Below are 16,050 nucleotides of genomic sequence, written 5' to 3'. Positions count from 1 at the left end.
CAAATTTCCCAAAGCTAAGGGAAATTATTTTCCAGATTTGGAGGGGCCACCAACCACCCAATAGAACACAGATTTTCTTAAAAGGCACAGCACTGTGAAATTTCAGATAAAAGGGCCAAAGAAAAGATCCTGAATGATTGCTGGAAGTAAAGCAGATCTCATACCAAGGGTTCAAATTTCTCATATTCACAATAGAAATCAAAATTCCAAGAAGCAATGCCTTCAAACTGTCACCCTTGACCCCCTGAACTCAGGAATGACCTACGGAACTCAGGAAACTCCTAAAAGGTTCTGTCAATTTCATCTTTTTGAAACTAACAAATTGCTGGAACAGTAAAAGAAACATTTGAGGATGAGCGATGATACCCCTGCAGATGAATCAGAAAGTGCTCCACCTCCTCAGCTTCATTGCAATGTTAAAGTCCCCGGTTTTGGGGAATATTCATCCCAAATCCTAATAAAAGGAGCCAGCTTACCCCTATTGGAACAGTCATGGCTTTGGAAATTATTCCCCATGATCTCCCTATCTATACAAATAAAGATGATCTCTGGAGGCAACTCCACCTGGTATGGTCTCTGTCTATAACTCACCAAGGACCAGACCCACTTTGGTCTGGTAACAAAACTTCTAAATGACTTCCAATTCAGAATTCTATATCCAGAGAAGATATTAATAAAAAGAGAAGTGGACGGGTGCCTGCGTGGGTCAGTCAGTTAAGCTTCTGCCTTTGGCTCAGGTCATGATCCCAGGGTCCTGGTATCCAGCCCCACATCAGGCTCCATGCACAGTGGGGAGACTGCTTCTCCCTCTCCCTCTGCCCTCCTCCCCGCTTGTGTTCTCTCAAATAAATTAATCTTAAAAAAAAAAAAAAAACGGAAATGGGAAATTGATTTCTCAGAGTCTGAAATTCACCTCGCATGCAACTTTTCTCATGAAGAATAATATGCTGCACCAAAATAAGGGAGTAAACCAAAAAACAAAGCAGCCCTGGAATCCAAGAACAGGAGAGCCAACAAAAGAGATTAAAGCAAGGTTTCAGGATAACTGGTATGCCCTAGACATAGAGAACCACCAGACCACAGTGGAACAGAACGAAAATTGATAAAATCACAACATAAATACACAGAGAAATTAGAGAGACAGGAAGCACCAATATGGAGTGATGGCAGACATGGGGGTGAGGGGCGGTGAAAGAAAGTTAAACTTCATCCTTGTAATGGAGGCCAAGACATAAGGTTCTAAACTGGAAAACACCGTACCAATTCAAACTTGCTAGAAATCTGGGGATAAATATCAAAACAATTAGCTAAGTGTTGAAAGCAGATACTTCTGGTAAGGGGGACAAAACAGGTAGTAAGTCATGTTAGGAGGATGCTGTTTATCTAAACAAAGTGGTGGCACTATCTGATTTTTTTTTTAAGATTTTATTTATTTAATTGAGAGAGACAGAGAGCACATGCACAAGCGAGCATGAGTGGGGAGAGGAGCAGAGGAAGAGGGACAAGTAGACTCCACACTGAGCACGGAGCCCGACATGGGGCTTGATCCCAGGACCCCTAAATCATGACCTGAGCCAAAATCAAGTCAGACACCTAACCAACTGAGCCACCCAGGCACCCGATGTTTGGATTATATTCATATTCAACTTTCATTAAAAATTAAAAATACAAAAAAAGATTAGAGAAATAAAACACCACCATCTTTACTAAAAGGAGAGTAAAACTGTTAAATGTCATTGATGTAACTCAGATTTCCTCATCTTTAAAGATACAATACAAAACAGAAAGGAAAATAATGATTTTCCACTGGGTAGTACCTTCTGATTCTCTTCCACTTCGATTCTAAATTCTGAACTCACTGCTGTTTTTGTTATTGCTCTAAAAAAATAAAAATGTTATTAGTGTTTAGGTTAACATTTGATATAAATGTCTTCAATTTCCCTGTATTTACATATGAAACAACACATTGCTCAATACATTACAAGAAACTAAATGGAAAAAAAACAAAACAGAAAACCTCCACCTTCACAAATAAATACATTTCTCCATTCAGGTGTACGTATATTTTCATTATTACAAGATACGACACCACAGAAAAGTAGCAGTAGCAGCAGCATTTTAAAGCAAGTCCAGTTATTCCCCAAGATCTCAGGTTAAATATATGTAACTCTATTCCTATACATGACTTTATTGTTCACAGGCTAAATGCTAATGTTAAATTAAGGTGACAGACTGCTCATCCTATTTGAACACTTTCAGCGGAGGTGTAATCCTACATGTGTATCTTCAAAAGCATGCTGCTAAATGAGAATGTACTATATGATTTATAAGTCCTGTCTAAGAAATATTTTCCAAGACTAATCAAATAAGCAAACTTATTTATAAAATATCTCACATCAGAAGTCAAAACACCTTGTTCAGTTACTCAAGAAAAACACTGGCAACCATTTAAGTCATTAGCCTCTAAAAATTTGGCTTTTAAAACCATTTATTTAGAAGATGTGGAAGACCATTATACAACTGAAAGCAACATCAAAAATCAGCTGTATTCAAAATCTTATTGTGTCACCATGAGCAAGTCAGCCTCTAGAACTCACTTTCCTCATCAAGTTTGAATAAGATGATGTATATGAAACTCTTTAGGAACAAAAACATAGTCCATGCCAGACCCTAGATTAGTTATATCTGCATACATTAGATTTTGTTAACTCATCTAATCCTGAGAGGTAGGTATCATTATTTCCATTTTACTGCTGAGGAAGTGAGGTAAAGAGAGGTCACTTATTTGCAAACATCATGCAACTAGCAAGTGACAGAGCCAAGGACACAAGCTAGATGGGTCTCTCCAACCAGACGATATATGGTACTGCCACCTTCCCAAAAAGACAGTATCATTAGCAGTATGGTACTGATAGTAAAACTTTAATTTTCTAAGCATTTTCATATTTTACTTGCCTCATCTTGCATGTAAACATGAAGATAATTAGGTATGTGTCAAAGAGAAGAATGTGTCAGAGCCTTACTCTTAATTACCTGGCTTTGGTAGGAAAATTTTGACTAAGATCCTTCATAACTACCAAAGCTAATTCAATAGGAGCAGCCAAGATTCGGGCAGCGGTCTGGAAACTGAGATCTGCAACAAGGTCAAATGCAATTTAAAGTGCATTAATCTAATGCAAAGAGAAATAAGAAAAAAACACACTTCTTTCTCACAATTTTCTTGGTAATTGAGAATGCCTGAGAATGCAACCATTTCAGAGAGTGCCCATAGTCCAATTTCAGGTTTTATTCACTTCCTTTTTCTGAATTTATAACATACCACGAAGTATAGCAAAAGACTTTAGTAAATTATGTTAAATAATAATCATGTGATAACTACATCTCTGGACCAGAAAAGCAAGAATATATCCTGCCATGTTAATATGTCTTTAACATTCAACAGATACACTGTTCAAGAAATGTATATATAAAGAAACATAAAGACTAAGACAAACATGTTTGTACTATTACACACTTATGTATCTGTTCACACAAAGATCTGGCACTCATTTTTATATGTACTTCTGCATAGTGTTATCTGTCTCCAAAAGGACTTTTCTTTTCTGATTAATCACAATTAATCACTCTATCTTGAAAATCTGTGGTACCCTCAGAATCTGGCCAATAAACAACATTAATTTCAAATTCTACATTTTTTAATACCATAAAATTTAGTCAAAAAGTAGGCGAGTTGATTCCTCTACATGTTTATTACCTTGCAATTGCCAAACTTTTAAAGGTGCCATTTCATTGGTGCTTTCCACAAGATGTTTTCTGAGTTCTTTCAACTGCCCCTTCAGGTCAGGGTGCAGGTCTCTGAAAGAAACATAAAATCAGTCTTATTAATGTGTCTTTGCTTTCTCAAAGCACACTTAGAAGTTGGCTCCAATTTTATCTTCATGATTTTCCCCTTAGCAATAAGAAAATTCCTACAATATATGAAAAATATTAAAGCATAATTATTTTTCTTAAAAATAAGCTAATATAGGGGTGCCTGAGTGGCTCAGTCAGTTAAGTGTCTGCCTTCAGCTCAGGTAATGATTCCAGGGTCCTGGGATTAAGCCCTGCATCTGAGCCCTGCATTGGGCTCCCTGCTTAGTGGGGAGTCTGCTTCTCCCTCTGCCCCAACCCCTGCTCATGTTCTATCAAATAAATAAATAAAATCTTATTTAAAAAATAAGCTAATATAGAAAATTACTATTTTAAAAATCATAAAATTTACAGATTAAAAAAATGAATCACTACAATAGTGATTCTCTGTGTCAGGGAGAGGAGATGGGACTGAGAGTGGTGACCAAGGGGACCCCCAACTCTACCTGTAGCGTTTTACCCTTGTTTGTTTGTTTCTTTTAAGTAAAAGAAGGCATATGTTGGGAAAAAACTTGATAAATAGTTCTTTGGAACCGAAAAGCAAATATGATTACAAACATCAATTTTGGGTGTTAAGTACATGGGTATGTTCTATTATTTTCCATATACTTTACTGAATCTTTCTAGTTTCTCAAAATAAAACTGGAAATATATCGCTGCCAGTCCCAAAATGGATTTCTTTCAGCTACATGCTCATAAATCCTTTAATCACACGAATAATACAACTTAAGGTAACCAAGATTATTGGGTTTCCTTTAGTTTTATCTTGAAATACAGTACATTCTATTTAAAGCTAGTAAAACAGAAGTTATCAGACGCAGATACATATCATTTAGATCAGACAACAGATGGCTGGTAGAGTAATTCTGTTCTTTTAAATACTAGAAACTCAAAATTCTTAAATGCCACATACAGAAACTAAAATATTTACTCAGATTCTTCACCTTCCAACCAATTCATTTCCAATCAGTTACTACAAACTCACCTTCACGATAAAAATATCAGAAAATGTTAGATAGCTAAATAACTGTTTTGAATGTCCACAAAAGGAAATGTCTTCAATACTCTACATACTAGCTTTGTGCTCTAAATACATAAGATCATAATGCTATCCAAAAAGCAAACATAAAAAACATGAATATGAAAAGAGATTCTGGAAACCTGGGTTCAATAAAAATGGAATCTGACTGCATACTAAGGAGGCCCAAACTAATGTTAAACACAAAGAAACATACATATGCATAGGGTAAACTGAACCTATGCACAGAAATTCAACATGAACTGACTCATCTCTGCTAAATTGTTAGTCTGATTAAGTCATTTCACTGGGCCAAATGTTAAAGCTCAAATACATGAAACTGGGCCTATATATATTTCTTCATGATCCATTCCTTTACCAAAAAAAAAAAAAAAAAGCCCAACACAAAAACCAAAAAACCTCACTGTAGCTGTCCTCATTAAGATTTCCAGATAAAGCAGAATTCAGGACTCTAAACAATTTTCAAGGCATAATAGAAATAACTACAACACTTAAAATAACAGCTAAGAAGAATTTTCAGCTATAAATTTCTATAAAATTTCATAAAATGGCTATGAATTTTTCTTCAAGAAATCATCTTTTATCCTCTTTAATCTGAAGGAAAGTCTAATGTATTTCAATTGAATGTACCTTTTTTGCATTGTTTCAGGCTATGCTTAGCTTAAGTAAATAGCTATGACCTCTCTCACTTAAAATATTTTTTTATTTTCTTGAAAAAATTGAGTGAAACAATTATATGTTACTACTATGTGAATCAAAAACTGGAATGTAACTTTATGTCATCAATTTCAAGGCCCAGAAAAGGAAATCAACTAAAGCTATAGGCAGGCCATCTTAATATCATTTAATAATAATGTGCTTCAAATGCCTGGAGAATCATAAACTACACAGTAGGTGAAGTGGTAATTGCTTCATATCAGATTACGTATAGAAAGAACTACTGAGAGATCTGTAACTCAGACAGTAATGAGAAAGATGATGCTTATAATGGGAGGAAGCCTGGAGCTTTAAGAGAGTAAGGGCATTTCCCAAAATAATATGCCATACCTTAATTTTCCAAAGAGGAATCCCTGAACTTCATCAATGGGATCATTTTCACCAATCACTGTGGTGTTTACCTCAGTTCCTATAAAAGCACAAGCAAATACACGTCTAATTGTTTAGAAAGGAAATTAAAATGTTATTTACCTCATAAAATTTGAATAATGTAAAAGCAAAAGCACCTGAAATTTTAATACCATTTAAAACATTAAATACCTCAATGAACATTTTGCAGGTTTTTTTTAAACAAACAAACAAACAGAATAAATGTGTTTTTCAAGGTATCTTCTGTTCTGGATAAAGTAAAAATGGATTCTTTCCTTACACTTTGGAAAATTTTATATGTTAAAAAGCTCAAAAGTAACACCTTTAAAATTATGAACAGTGGATTTTTCAGTATCAAAATTCTGAAGAATTTGCAATTAGGCAACTTAATCCTAAATATAATTATTGATAACAGAATGATGAAATACTAGACTATCCTCCATTTACTCAAACCAATCATTTTTATCTTTAAAATGAGCTCACAAGGAAGAAATAGAGAGACTACACATAAAACTTGTGATTGAGGGCGCCTGGCTGGCTAAGTCAATTAAGCATCTGTCTTTGGCTCAGGTCATGATCCCAGGATCCTGGGATCGAGCCCCATGTCAGGCTCTCTGCTCGGCACGGAGTCTGCTTCTCCTTTTCCCTCTGCCCCTCCCTCTGCTCATTTTTTCATTCTCTCTCTCTCTCAAATAAATAAAATCTTAAAAAAAAAAATACCACCTTGTGGTTGAAATAATGAATTCAAAACTCTAGAATAGCAAAATAGGAACTATATCCATAAAAAAAACAAAACTATTCCAAATGCGGAAAATAATAAAAAACACAAACTGTTCATTAAGTAAAAAATAGTTTTAAGATTTCACACTGGGTCACAAATCAATGGCTATCTGTGAACTACATATCATCAATAATAACAGCTACAATTACTGAACTTTTTGTGCAAAAACATTGTACTACCTTCTTTACCTGTACATCTTATTTTCTCCTCACAAATACTTTAGGAGGCATAGACCATTATCTGCACCTTATAAAGGAAAAATTTAGGACCTACAGAATTCGCTTAATATCACCAAACTCAGAGGTAACACAACCAGATTTCAAACACAGGTTCATCATACTTCTAAATCTATTATTTTACATTAAGGAAACAAATTCCCTTTCACTCACTTAAAGAAAACACATTGGTCTTAATTTATAAATTCACCTTTCACCTGGGTATCATCCTTGGCCTTGTACTCAGTGCTTTTAATTGCCAATTCCACACCATAGCCAGAGAGGTAAACAGGCTCCTTCCTGGGATTCTGCAAGCAGAGTAAGTATTCCACCATTACTATCTGGTTCTTTACATGTCACAGTGAACAGGACATGACGATGTTAATGTCACATAGCCACCACCTAGGATTATGCACTCAAAATATACTTAAACTTCCATAGGAATCCCAGCCTCCTTTAGATTTTGTATCCTGCCACAAGTATGGGAATGGGAATTCCAAGTAGAAGCAAAACCAGATGAAGGGACAGCTAACAGGGCAAAAGTAGCCAAACCAAAGAGAAAAGGAAGTTCCAGAACCTACATAGCAGGTCTGAAAACTGATGAGGTTTCAAACCTAGAAGTATTTTGTTGGGACCATGTGTGTTATGTGTTCACTTTTAATTGAATTTAAATGTCTGCAGGAAGGGTTTGGGCTGACCAACTGTCACAGGCTTACCACCATCCTGAACGAGGATGGCGCTTTAGATATTTTAATCTTCAATAACAGCAATAAAGCCTGGAAAGCAGGCGGAAGGAGAGCAGTTGCCAAAAACCGGATATTAAAAAAAATATGTTTCTGTTCATAAAAATTTTCATTTAAAAATTTTATTTTACTTGTATGGACTTACCACTCAATTTTACTGAGCTTATTATGACACAGAAACTTTAAAGGCTGATATGTTTACATATATATGTCTTAAATGCTAAATGTTACAAAAAATTTTAAAAACCTAATTTTAAATCAATTTCGCTTGCTTTTATATCTAGCAATCCTCCCTTTTTCATCAAATGAAAACACGGCAAAATGAAAAAAAAAGGTCTGAAAGAATGGAATTCAAGAATCAGTTCTAAAAAAAAAAATCAGTTTCACAATATGCTGATTACATTAAATCTAGAAAATATAATTTACATGGTTCATTTTTAAATACAATGTAAACTTTAGTAAGCCATTTTTTAAGCATAGTTGTTTTATATTTCTTCAGAAAGGCAAGCAAAGTACCTCCTGTGTGCAAATAACAGATATGATGAAAAGTAGTTCAAATAACTTTATAAAGGGGGGATATTATTAGTTTATGTGCTTATGTCATGCTGGGCAAAATAACATTTATAGAAGTTCTAAAATAAATCAATACTTACAAGTATATAATGCCTGAATACATAATTGATTTTGCCTGCATTGCTTTTTGATATAAGCTGGCGGTGGAAATTATAAAATTCCTCATCACCAATCTCAGAGTAGAAAATCACCACTGGGCTTTCAGGATTAGATGAGGGGTATCTGTGATCTCCTTTGAACAATAAAGGTTTGGGTCTGAAAATAAATATTAAAAGCTTAAAATTTTTTTCAGTTTTTATTTCCATTCCATTTAGTTAACATATAGAGTTATATTAGTTTGAGGTACACAATATAGTGAGTCAACACCTCCATAAAACATCTGATGCTCATCACAAGTGCACTCCTTAATCTCCTCACCTATTGCACCCATCCTCCTACCCGCCCCTTAAAATTTTAAACTTAAAAAAGTTCTTAAACATTAAAAATGGTACAAGATGGAACTACAGCAGCAATAAGTAAAGAGTATAAGCATCTTAATACAAACACTATCAAAATCTGAAATAGTTTTCAGTTAATAAGAATGCTGTCAGGGGCGCCTGGGTGGCACAGCAGTTAAGCGTCTGCCTTCGGCTCAGGGCATGATCCCGGCGTTATGGGATCGAGCCCCACATCAGGCTCCTCCGCTATGAGCCTGCTTCTTCCTCTCCCACTCCCCCTGCTTGTGTTCCCTCTCTCGCCGGCTGTCTCTATCTCTGTCAAATAAATAAATAAATAAAATCTTAAAAAAAAAAAAATGCTGTCAGATATGAGTCTTAATTATTCATGACTAAAAATAATAAAAATACATTCTATAAACACCAACTATAAAAATGCAGACTTTGATTAATAACTGTTACCAATTCCTAAAGAAGGATGAAAGCCAGAAAAAGGATACATATCCACATCTCACAATACTAAAATTTTAGTTAAGTTTTTCTACTATGTAAATAGATTATCCTTTTCTTTTTAAAGATTTTTTTATCTATTTTAGAGATGGGGAGAGAGACAACGTAGGCAAGGGAGAGGAGGAGAGAGAGAGAAAGAGAGAATCTCCAGGCTCCACACTGAGCGCAGTGCCTAACATGGAGCTCAATCCCTCAACCCTGAGATCAGGACCTGAGCTTAAACCAAGAGTCTGACGTTTAAGCAACTGCACCATCCAGGTAAATTGATTATCCTTTATCTGAAAACTTAAGTACAAATTATGTGAAAAGAGAGGATGACTTCAAGCATATAACTTGCCAACCACAGCATCTCTCTCCTCTATCATTTTTACTACTATGATCTTCCTACTCAACGATTTAACATTTAAGTTTTCCTCCTAAATTTTAAAACTTCATCCTCAAAAAAAAAAATTCCCTAATAATGGCATCAAGATACTAACAGATCTCGGGGGCCTCGGTGGATCAGTCAGTTGGGCGTCTGACTCTTAGTTTACACTCAGGTTATGATTTTGGGATCATGAGATTGAGCCCCACGTTGGATGTGGAGTCTGTTTGGGGTTTTCTCTCTCCCTCCGTCCCTCCCAACTCATTCGCTTGCTCTCTCTTTCAAAAAAAAAAGAAACAAAAAAGATATTAATAGATCCTATTGCACAGACTTTATGACCTGCCATTCCCTCTTACAATAAACTATTTTATAATAAATTATTCCATCAAAAGTAAAGACGTATAAATAAGAATGTTCATTATAGTCTTACCATAATAACAAAAACAAAAAAATAGGAAACAATTTTAAAAACTATCAGTAAAAAACTATGGTACATTCTTACATAGTTATTTTGCATGTGTTAAAAATAATGAGGTACACCTACATGTACTAATGGGAAGAAATCTTTTATAAAAATAAACCTACATACCTGTATAAATTTATTAACCACAGAAAAAAGTCTAAAACAATATGACAAACCATTAAAAATAGTTAACCATCTCTCAGAAGAAGAGACACCATCACTCTTTTCTTTATGAAGGCCTACATTATTGTTTTAACAAGTTAGAGAGGTTTTCTTTTAATCAATTAATTATGTTTACCCCAAGGGAACAGCACTTTACCACGCAAGCCATTTTCTCGAACGTCCATCCCTGGACCTGGAGGTAGCTGGAACACACACCCCATTTTCTGGTTGTCATTCTGAGTAAAAGGCTCTCATGCCATTTAGTGAGCAGAGAACAAGTGCTGGGCAGATAATCTTACTAAAGAAGAACTACCCTGCCTAAAACGCTCTTCTGGTACAGCAGAGCAACACCACAGAGAGAACACTGTTACCCTATTTATAATGGCATTAGCGAGAAGGTACAATGCAAGTTACTGCCGTAGCCCGACAGCAAGAGGCACCTGGTATAACTGTCCACCACAGAAAACCTACCTTTAAGCAAAAAAGCCAGCCAATTAATTACCAATTTAATATTCAAATTAAGCTTGCAATTATCTTTTAAATAGTCTCCTTAGTCTGAAACTAATAATACTCTGAGAAATCATTATCATTAGTATCATTACTTCAGGCACTGGCTCTAATACACAGGTATTCTTTACTAAGCTAATGACAAAGCCTTTATAATCTCTCAGACGGTCATTACTAAATAATAAGAATAATATTAAGTACTCTTATTATCTCCATTTCGAAATGATATAGGGAAAGAAAGGTTAAGTAATTTGCCTAAGTCTACAAAACTATTTTAAGTAACGGAGCTGGGATTCAAATCTAGTCAGTCTGGCTCCAGAATCCACACTCCCTACACACTACAAAACCCATAAGAGGGGCACCTGCATGGCTCATTCGTTAAGCGTCTGCCTTCAGCTCAGGACATGATCCCAGGGTCCTGGAATGGAGCCCCGCGTCAGACTCCCTGCTCAGCTGCAAGCCTGCTTCTCCCTCTCCCACTCCCCCTGCTTGTGTTCCCTCTCTCGCTGTCTCTCTCTGTCAAATAAATAAATAAAATCTTTAAAAAACAAACAAACAAAACCCGTATGAAAAATCCAATGGTGGATTTAATATAAAAGAAAGCATAACGCAATGCATGACATTTACATGAAGAAACACACAATCTACCTTTCAGATGCTGTGAGGAGAAGAGTCTCAAGGGTGTCAAAATCACAGGTCTTCTTTCCATGCACGGAGAAAAATGAATTACATTCTTCTGGTGGAGGCTCATCAGTTGCTATCTGCCATTTAAGACACAAGACATTCTTGTAATGGTCTCTAACCAAAGAGTAAAGACATGAATATTCTAAATAGGTAATTAGATGGCAATGAAATAACATCAATAAAAGCAAAAATTAACATCTACTGAACCCCCATGATGTGACAGAATGTAAGAGTTTTTTTGTGTCACTGTTTCTTACCTATTATTTCATCTAGCTCCTCTCAATATCACCCCAAGAGGTAGGTGTTAATATCGTCCCCAAAACAGAGCTTTAAAATTCTATCTCAGAAAATAACAAAAGATATCCAAGGAATACAGTATATACCTTCAAGAAAACTAAGCTTACAAATGTCAACTTTAAGCATCAAAGTGTAACTACACAGTCCCTATTAAGTATATTAAGTCCATATAATAAATATGCAAATTAACTAGAAACCCCTCTCTGAAGTAGGAAGAATGACATAGAATCTAAAAAAGTAACTGGATCTAAAAAGGAATAGATGGAAGGTAAAATTATCTACAAAGCATAGTAAGATATTCCAGAGAAAGGCTAAATGAGACATGACTTTGTTTAAAGTGAAATGCATAAATGCCAATGCATAATGAGACAAGTCAAGCTGCAATTTCAATGAGAGGCACACTGAGAAGACTCAGTATAATGACATGGGAAAAGAAAGGATATAATGACAAGTGCTGCTGTGTGCACTGATGTCATTTATGTAATACATTAAGATGTCCTTTCCTATAAATACAAGAGAAAGAATTCAGAGGTGGAGAAACGGAAAGCTTGCCATGAAAAACTGACATGAAAACTTTTCATTACACTCTTCATTTTAGTGAATTATTATAAAATTTACAAACACAAAGAAAGAATAGTATGATAAAGCCCCATGTACCCAAGATCCAGCTTCAATATTATCAACTCATGGCCAATCTTATTTCATCCATCTTCCTGCCACACTCCAATAGATTATTTTGACGCAAATCCCAAATAATATTTCATTTATAATGTTTCAGTTTGTCTCAATAAACGATAAGAGATTTTTTTAAACACCTCATTATCAACCTCTTAAAAAGTAATAAAATTCTCCATAGATGGCAACTGGCAATATAGTTTTGCAATCTTCCCAAGTTCCTTCATTAAAACAGAGCAACTAGATAGCCAATGGATCATACTAAGACAAAATGAATGGGAAAAAATATCCCTATGACATAAGACCTGTGGGTATCAGATGCCATGGAGAAGGAAGCAGAGGGATGTTTAATAACAGAGATTCTGATGATCCTGCCAACAAGAAAACCAAACAGCCAACAGGTTTTCACCGTAAAGTATGGTGGGCCAATGCATTTGTTCAGTCTAGTACCAGGTGAGCACAAGGAGGTCCATGAAAAGATTTAAGGGCTTAGGGCAGCTTAGCTGCCCTGAACTCTCAAAACTCAAAAGCTAGGAGTACTTGCGAGGACAGGGCCCCACTGTAAGGAGAAACTGCTGAGGGTGCAATAAAACTTGAAGAGCATAGAGACAACTAAAGAGAAAGTCCAATGCAAGTGCAGGAGGGGAATAAAGGAAATCTCAAAAACCATAACACCATTTTTTTAATTTATTTTTTTTGATGTAAAGTTCGATGATTCATTAGTTGCATATAACACCCAGTGCACCATGCAATAGGTGCCCTCCTTACTACCCATCACCAGCCTATCCATAACACCATTTTTTTAAGCCACATTTTTTAACATTACCTAAAATCAACAGAAGAGGGAGCCATGCCAACCTTTTAAAGATAAGGAAAACCAATTTCATTAAAAGGAGAAGAAAAGTCTCAATGTCGAATCCCACACAAAGCTAAGAAAAGGGAGGGGGGAGGAATAGAATAACATCCTTATTTTCATGGATGAGGACTGTATAAGAGAAATTTCAGCAACAACACAAATCTACTACATCCGCACTGTCCAATGTGGTAGCCACTTGCCACTGGTGACCATCAAACACCTGAAATTTGGCTGATGCAACTGAAGAGCTAAATTTTTTTATTTCATTTAATCCTAACATTTAAATTTAAATAGCCACACATGGCTACTGGCTACCATATGGGACAGCATAACTAATAAAGCCATGTCAGAAAAACACAGCCAAAAAACAAATGGAAATGTGAACTACTATTCCAAACAAGTTAAAATGTATCAAGAAAATTATATTAGACGTAAAGAAGAACCTAAGACAAAATTTGAAAAACTCAGAAGTGAGGTGAAAGACTCAAGAGAAAAGAATTTGTAAAAGAAGAATCATTGTAGAAATGAAGACTAAACTAGAAGGGGCACAAAAGCAAACATGAGAAGTAATGACAAGATAAATAGAAGATGAAAAAGAGGAAGTATTTAAAAATCAAAAAAAAAAATAAAGAGAAAGCAATTCAGAAAAAGTGACAATGAAGCTAGGCAAAGAAAATTCAACATACAGAGAGGTGATATGAATTACAAAACAAACGACTGGAACAAACTATAATTTTTAAGAAAACTTTCTTGAAATAAAAAATGATCTGAAACTCTTTATTACTAAGAACATACCGGATACCTGAGAATATTGACCCAGAACAATCACTCCTCAATTTTTTTCAGTCATAATTCATTAGAATATAGTATAAGCTATATTAAGGAAAAACAGAAAAATCCTTAGGGCCTCTAGAGAAAAAGACCAAGAGACCTTAAGAGAAAGAAAATTAGATTATCACCCAACTTTCTACAAGAAGACTTTATGCTAAAAGAAAATGAAATATGTTTTAGCCAAGGAAAGTGGATATAAAGCAAGAACTTCAGGGGCGCCTGGGTGGCACAGCAGTTAAGCGCCTGCCTTCAGCTCAGGGCGTGATCCTGGCATTATGGGATCGAGCCCCACATCAGGCTCTTCCGCTATAAGCCTGCTTCTTCCTCTCCCACTCCCCCTGCTTGTGTTCCCTCTCTCACTGGCTGTCTCTATCTCTGTCAAATAAATAAATAAAAATCTTTAAAAAAAAAAAAAAAAAAGCAAGGACTTCATATCTAACACACATAAACATGCAAAACTGAGGAAATATTGTTCCCATGAGCCCCTCTTGAGGAATCTAACAGTAAGCAAGGGTCAGAAAAGCCAAGTGACGAGAGACATGTGACAAAAGGACTGGTGGTGAGCATTCAAGATATAAATTATTTATAAAACTAAGACTAAATGAGGGTTGAGGGGGAGAGTATAATACAAAACACCTATGCTCTTGGTAGAATATATCCATTTTTTAAAATGGGGGAAGGGAGGCGGAGTTAAGATGGCGCAGGAGTAGGGGACCCCTTTTTCAGCCGGTCCCCTGAGTCGAGCTGGATAGGTACCAGACCAGCCTAAATAACCACGGAATCAGCCTGAGACGCAGGATGATGCATCTGGATCTCTACAAATGAACATCTCCAGCGCTGAGTATTGAGGTACGAAGAGGGGAGCTATAAACCGTACACAGATATCGGAAGATAAATGGAAGGGGGAGGGAGCTGCCGCGTTTGGGTGCCGGGAAGCGGCAGCCACCTGCACGGGGGAGCGGGCGGACTCACAGAGGGCACCCGCGGGAGAGCGGACTGAAACCGGTGAGCCGTGAACGCGCGCCACCAGGCATCTCCCGGAACACCAGAATCCCAGTGTGCTCACGGTATCCAGACTGAGACCGGGAGCTCCCGGAGCGCGCGCGGGGCGGCTGGCGGCTGGCGGGCCACCTGCACGGGGGAGCGGGTGGACTCGCGGTTGGCACCCACGAAACAGCAGACTGAGACCCTGAACCGGGTGCGCGCGCCACCAGGCTTCTCACAAAACTCCGGAATCGAGGTGTGCTCACGGGGCATAGACTGAGACCGGGAGACCCGGGAGCGTGCGGGGCGGCCGGTGGCTGGCGGCATTAGAAACACAAAGGACAGAGACGCAGCGGCCCTGAAAGTGACGGCAGGGACGCTGGGTTGGTGCGCACATCCCGGGACGCTGCAGGGTTGAGCAGCACCAACAGTAATAGAGTTAAAGTGGCCAGAACATCAGTGGAGAACGGGCCGCAATCCCTCTGTTCTGTGACAGAGGCTGAAATTTGGCCGCTGCTGCTCTGACTCTCAGAAGAGGCACAGCAAACCGCCAGGGAAAGCCGCCAGAGAACAAAAGCCGGGAAATACCGGCTCAGAGAGTGCCCATCCCCATCCTCCCTCGCAGGGGACACGGAGACTCTAACCAAACAGGGTTGCCTGAGTATCGGCGCGGCAGGCCCCTCCCCCAGAACACAGAAGGCAGGCTGAAAAATCAAGAAGCCCACAACCCGAGGCGCCTGGGTGGCGCAGTCATTGAGCGCCTGCCTTCGGCTTAGGGCGTGATCCCGGCGTTCCGGAAAGGAGTCCCTCATCGGGCTCCTCCGCTGGGAGCCTGCTTCTTCCTCTCCCACTCCCCTGCTTCTGTTCCCTCTCTCGCTGGTTGGCTGCCACATAAATAAATAAATAAAATCTTTAAAGAAGAAGCCCACATCCCTAA

General features: G+C 37.5%; 1 protein-coding gene across 2 annotated transcripts in view; it reads right to left on the bottom strand.

Moving 5' to 3' along the window:
* Positions 1-16,050, bottom strand: part of UGGT1 (UDP-glucose glycoprotein glucosyltransferase 1) — a 131,469-nt gene that overhangs the window by 93,009 nt on the left and 22,410 nt on the right. For both annotated transcript variants that reach the window (XM_040619470.1, XM_040619480.1), the window contains exons 5-11: positions 11,435-11,547; positions 8,427-8,601; positions 7,242-7,338; positions 5,996-6,074; positions 3,755-3,855; positions 3,034-3,133; positions 1,818-1,878 (exon numbers count right to left, since the gene is read on the bottom strand). In XM_040619470.1, the coding sequence (XP_040475404.1) occupies positions 1,818-1,878; positions 3,034-3,133; positions 3,755-3,855; positions 5,996-6,074; positions 7,242-7,338; positions 8,427-8,601; positions 11,435-11,547 (726 nt within the window). The remainder of the gene's footprint in view (positions 1-1,817; positions 1,879-3,033; positions 3,134-3,754; positions 3,856-5,995; positions 6,075-7,241; positions 7,339-8,426; positions 8,602-11,434; positions 11,548-16,050) is intronic.

This window comes from Ursus maritimus, unplaced genomic scaffold (assembly GCF_017311325.1).
Source record: "Ursus maritimus isolate PB19 unplaced genomic scaffold, ASM1731132v1 scaffold_1, whole genome shotgun sequence".
Taxonomy (NCBI): Eukaryota; Metazoa; Chordata; class Mammalia; order Carnivora; family Ursidae; genus Ursus; species Ursus maritimus.
Note: the sequence above shows the minus strand (reverse complement) of the source record. Positions and strands in the feature narration are given on the sequence as shown.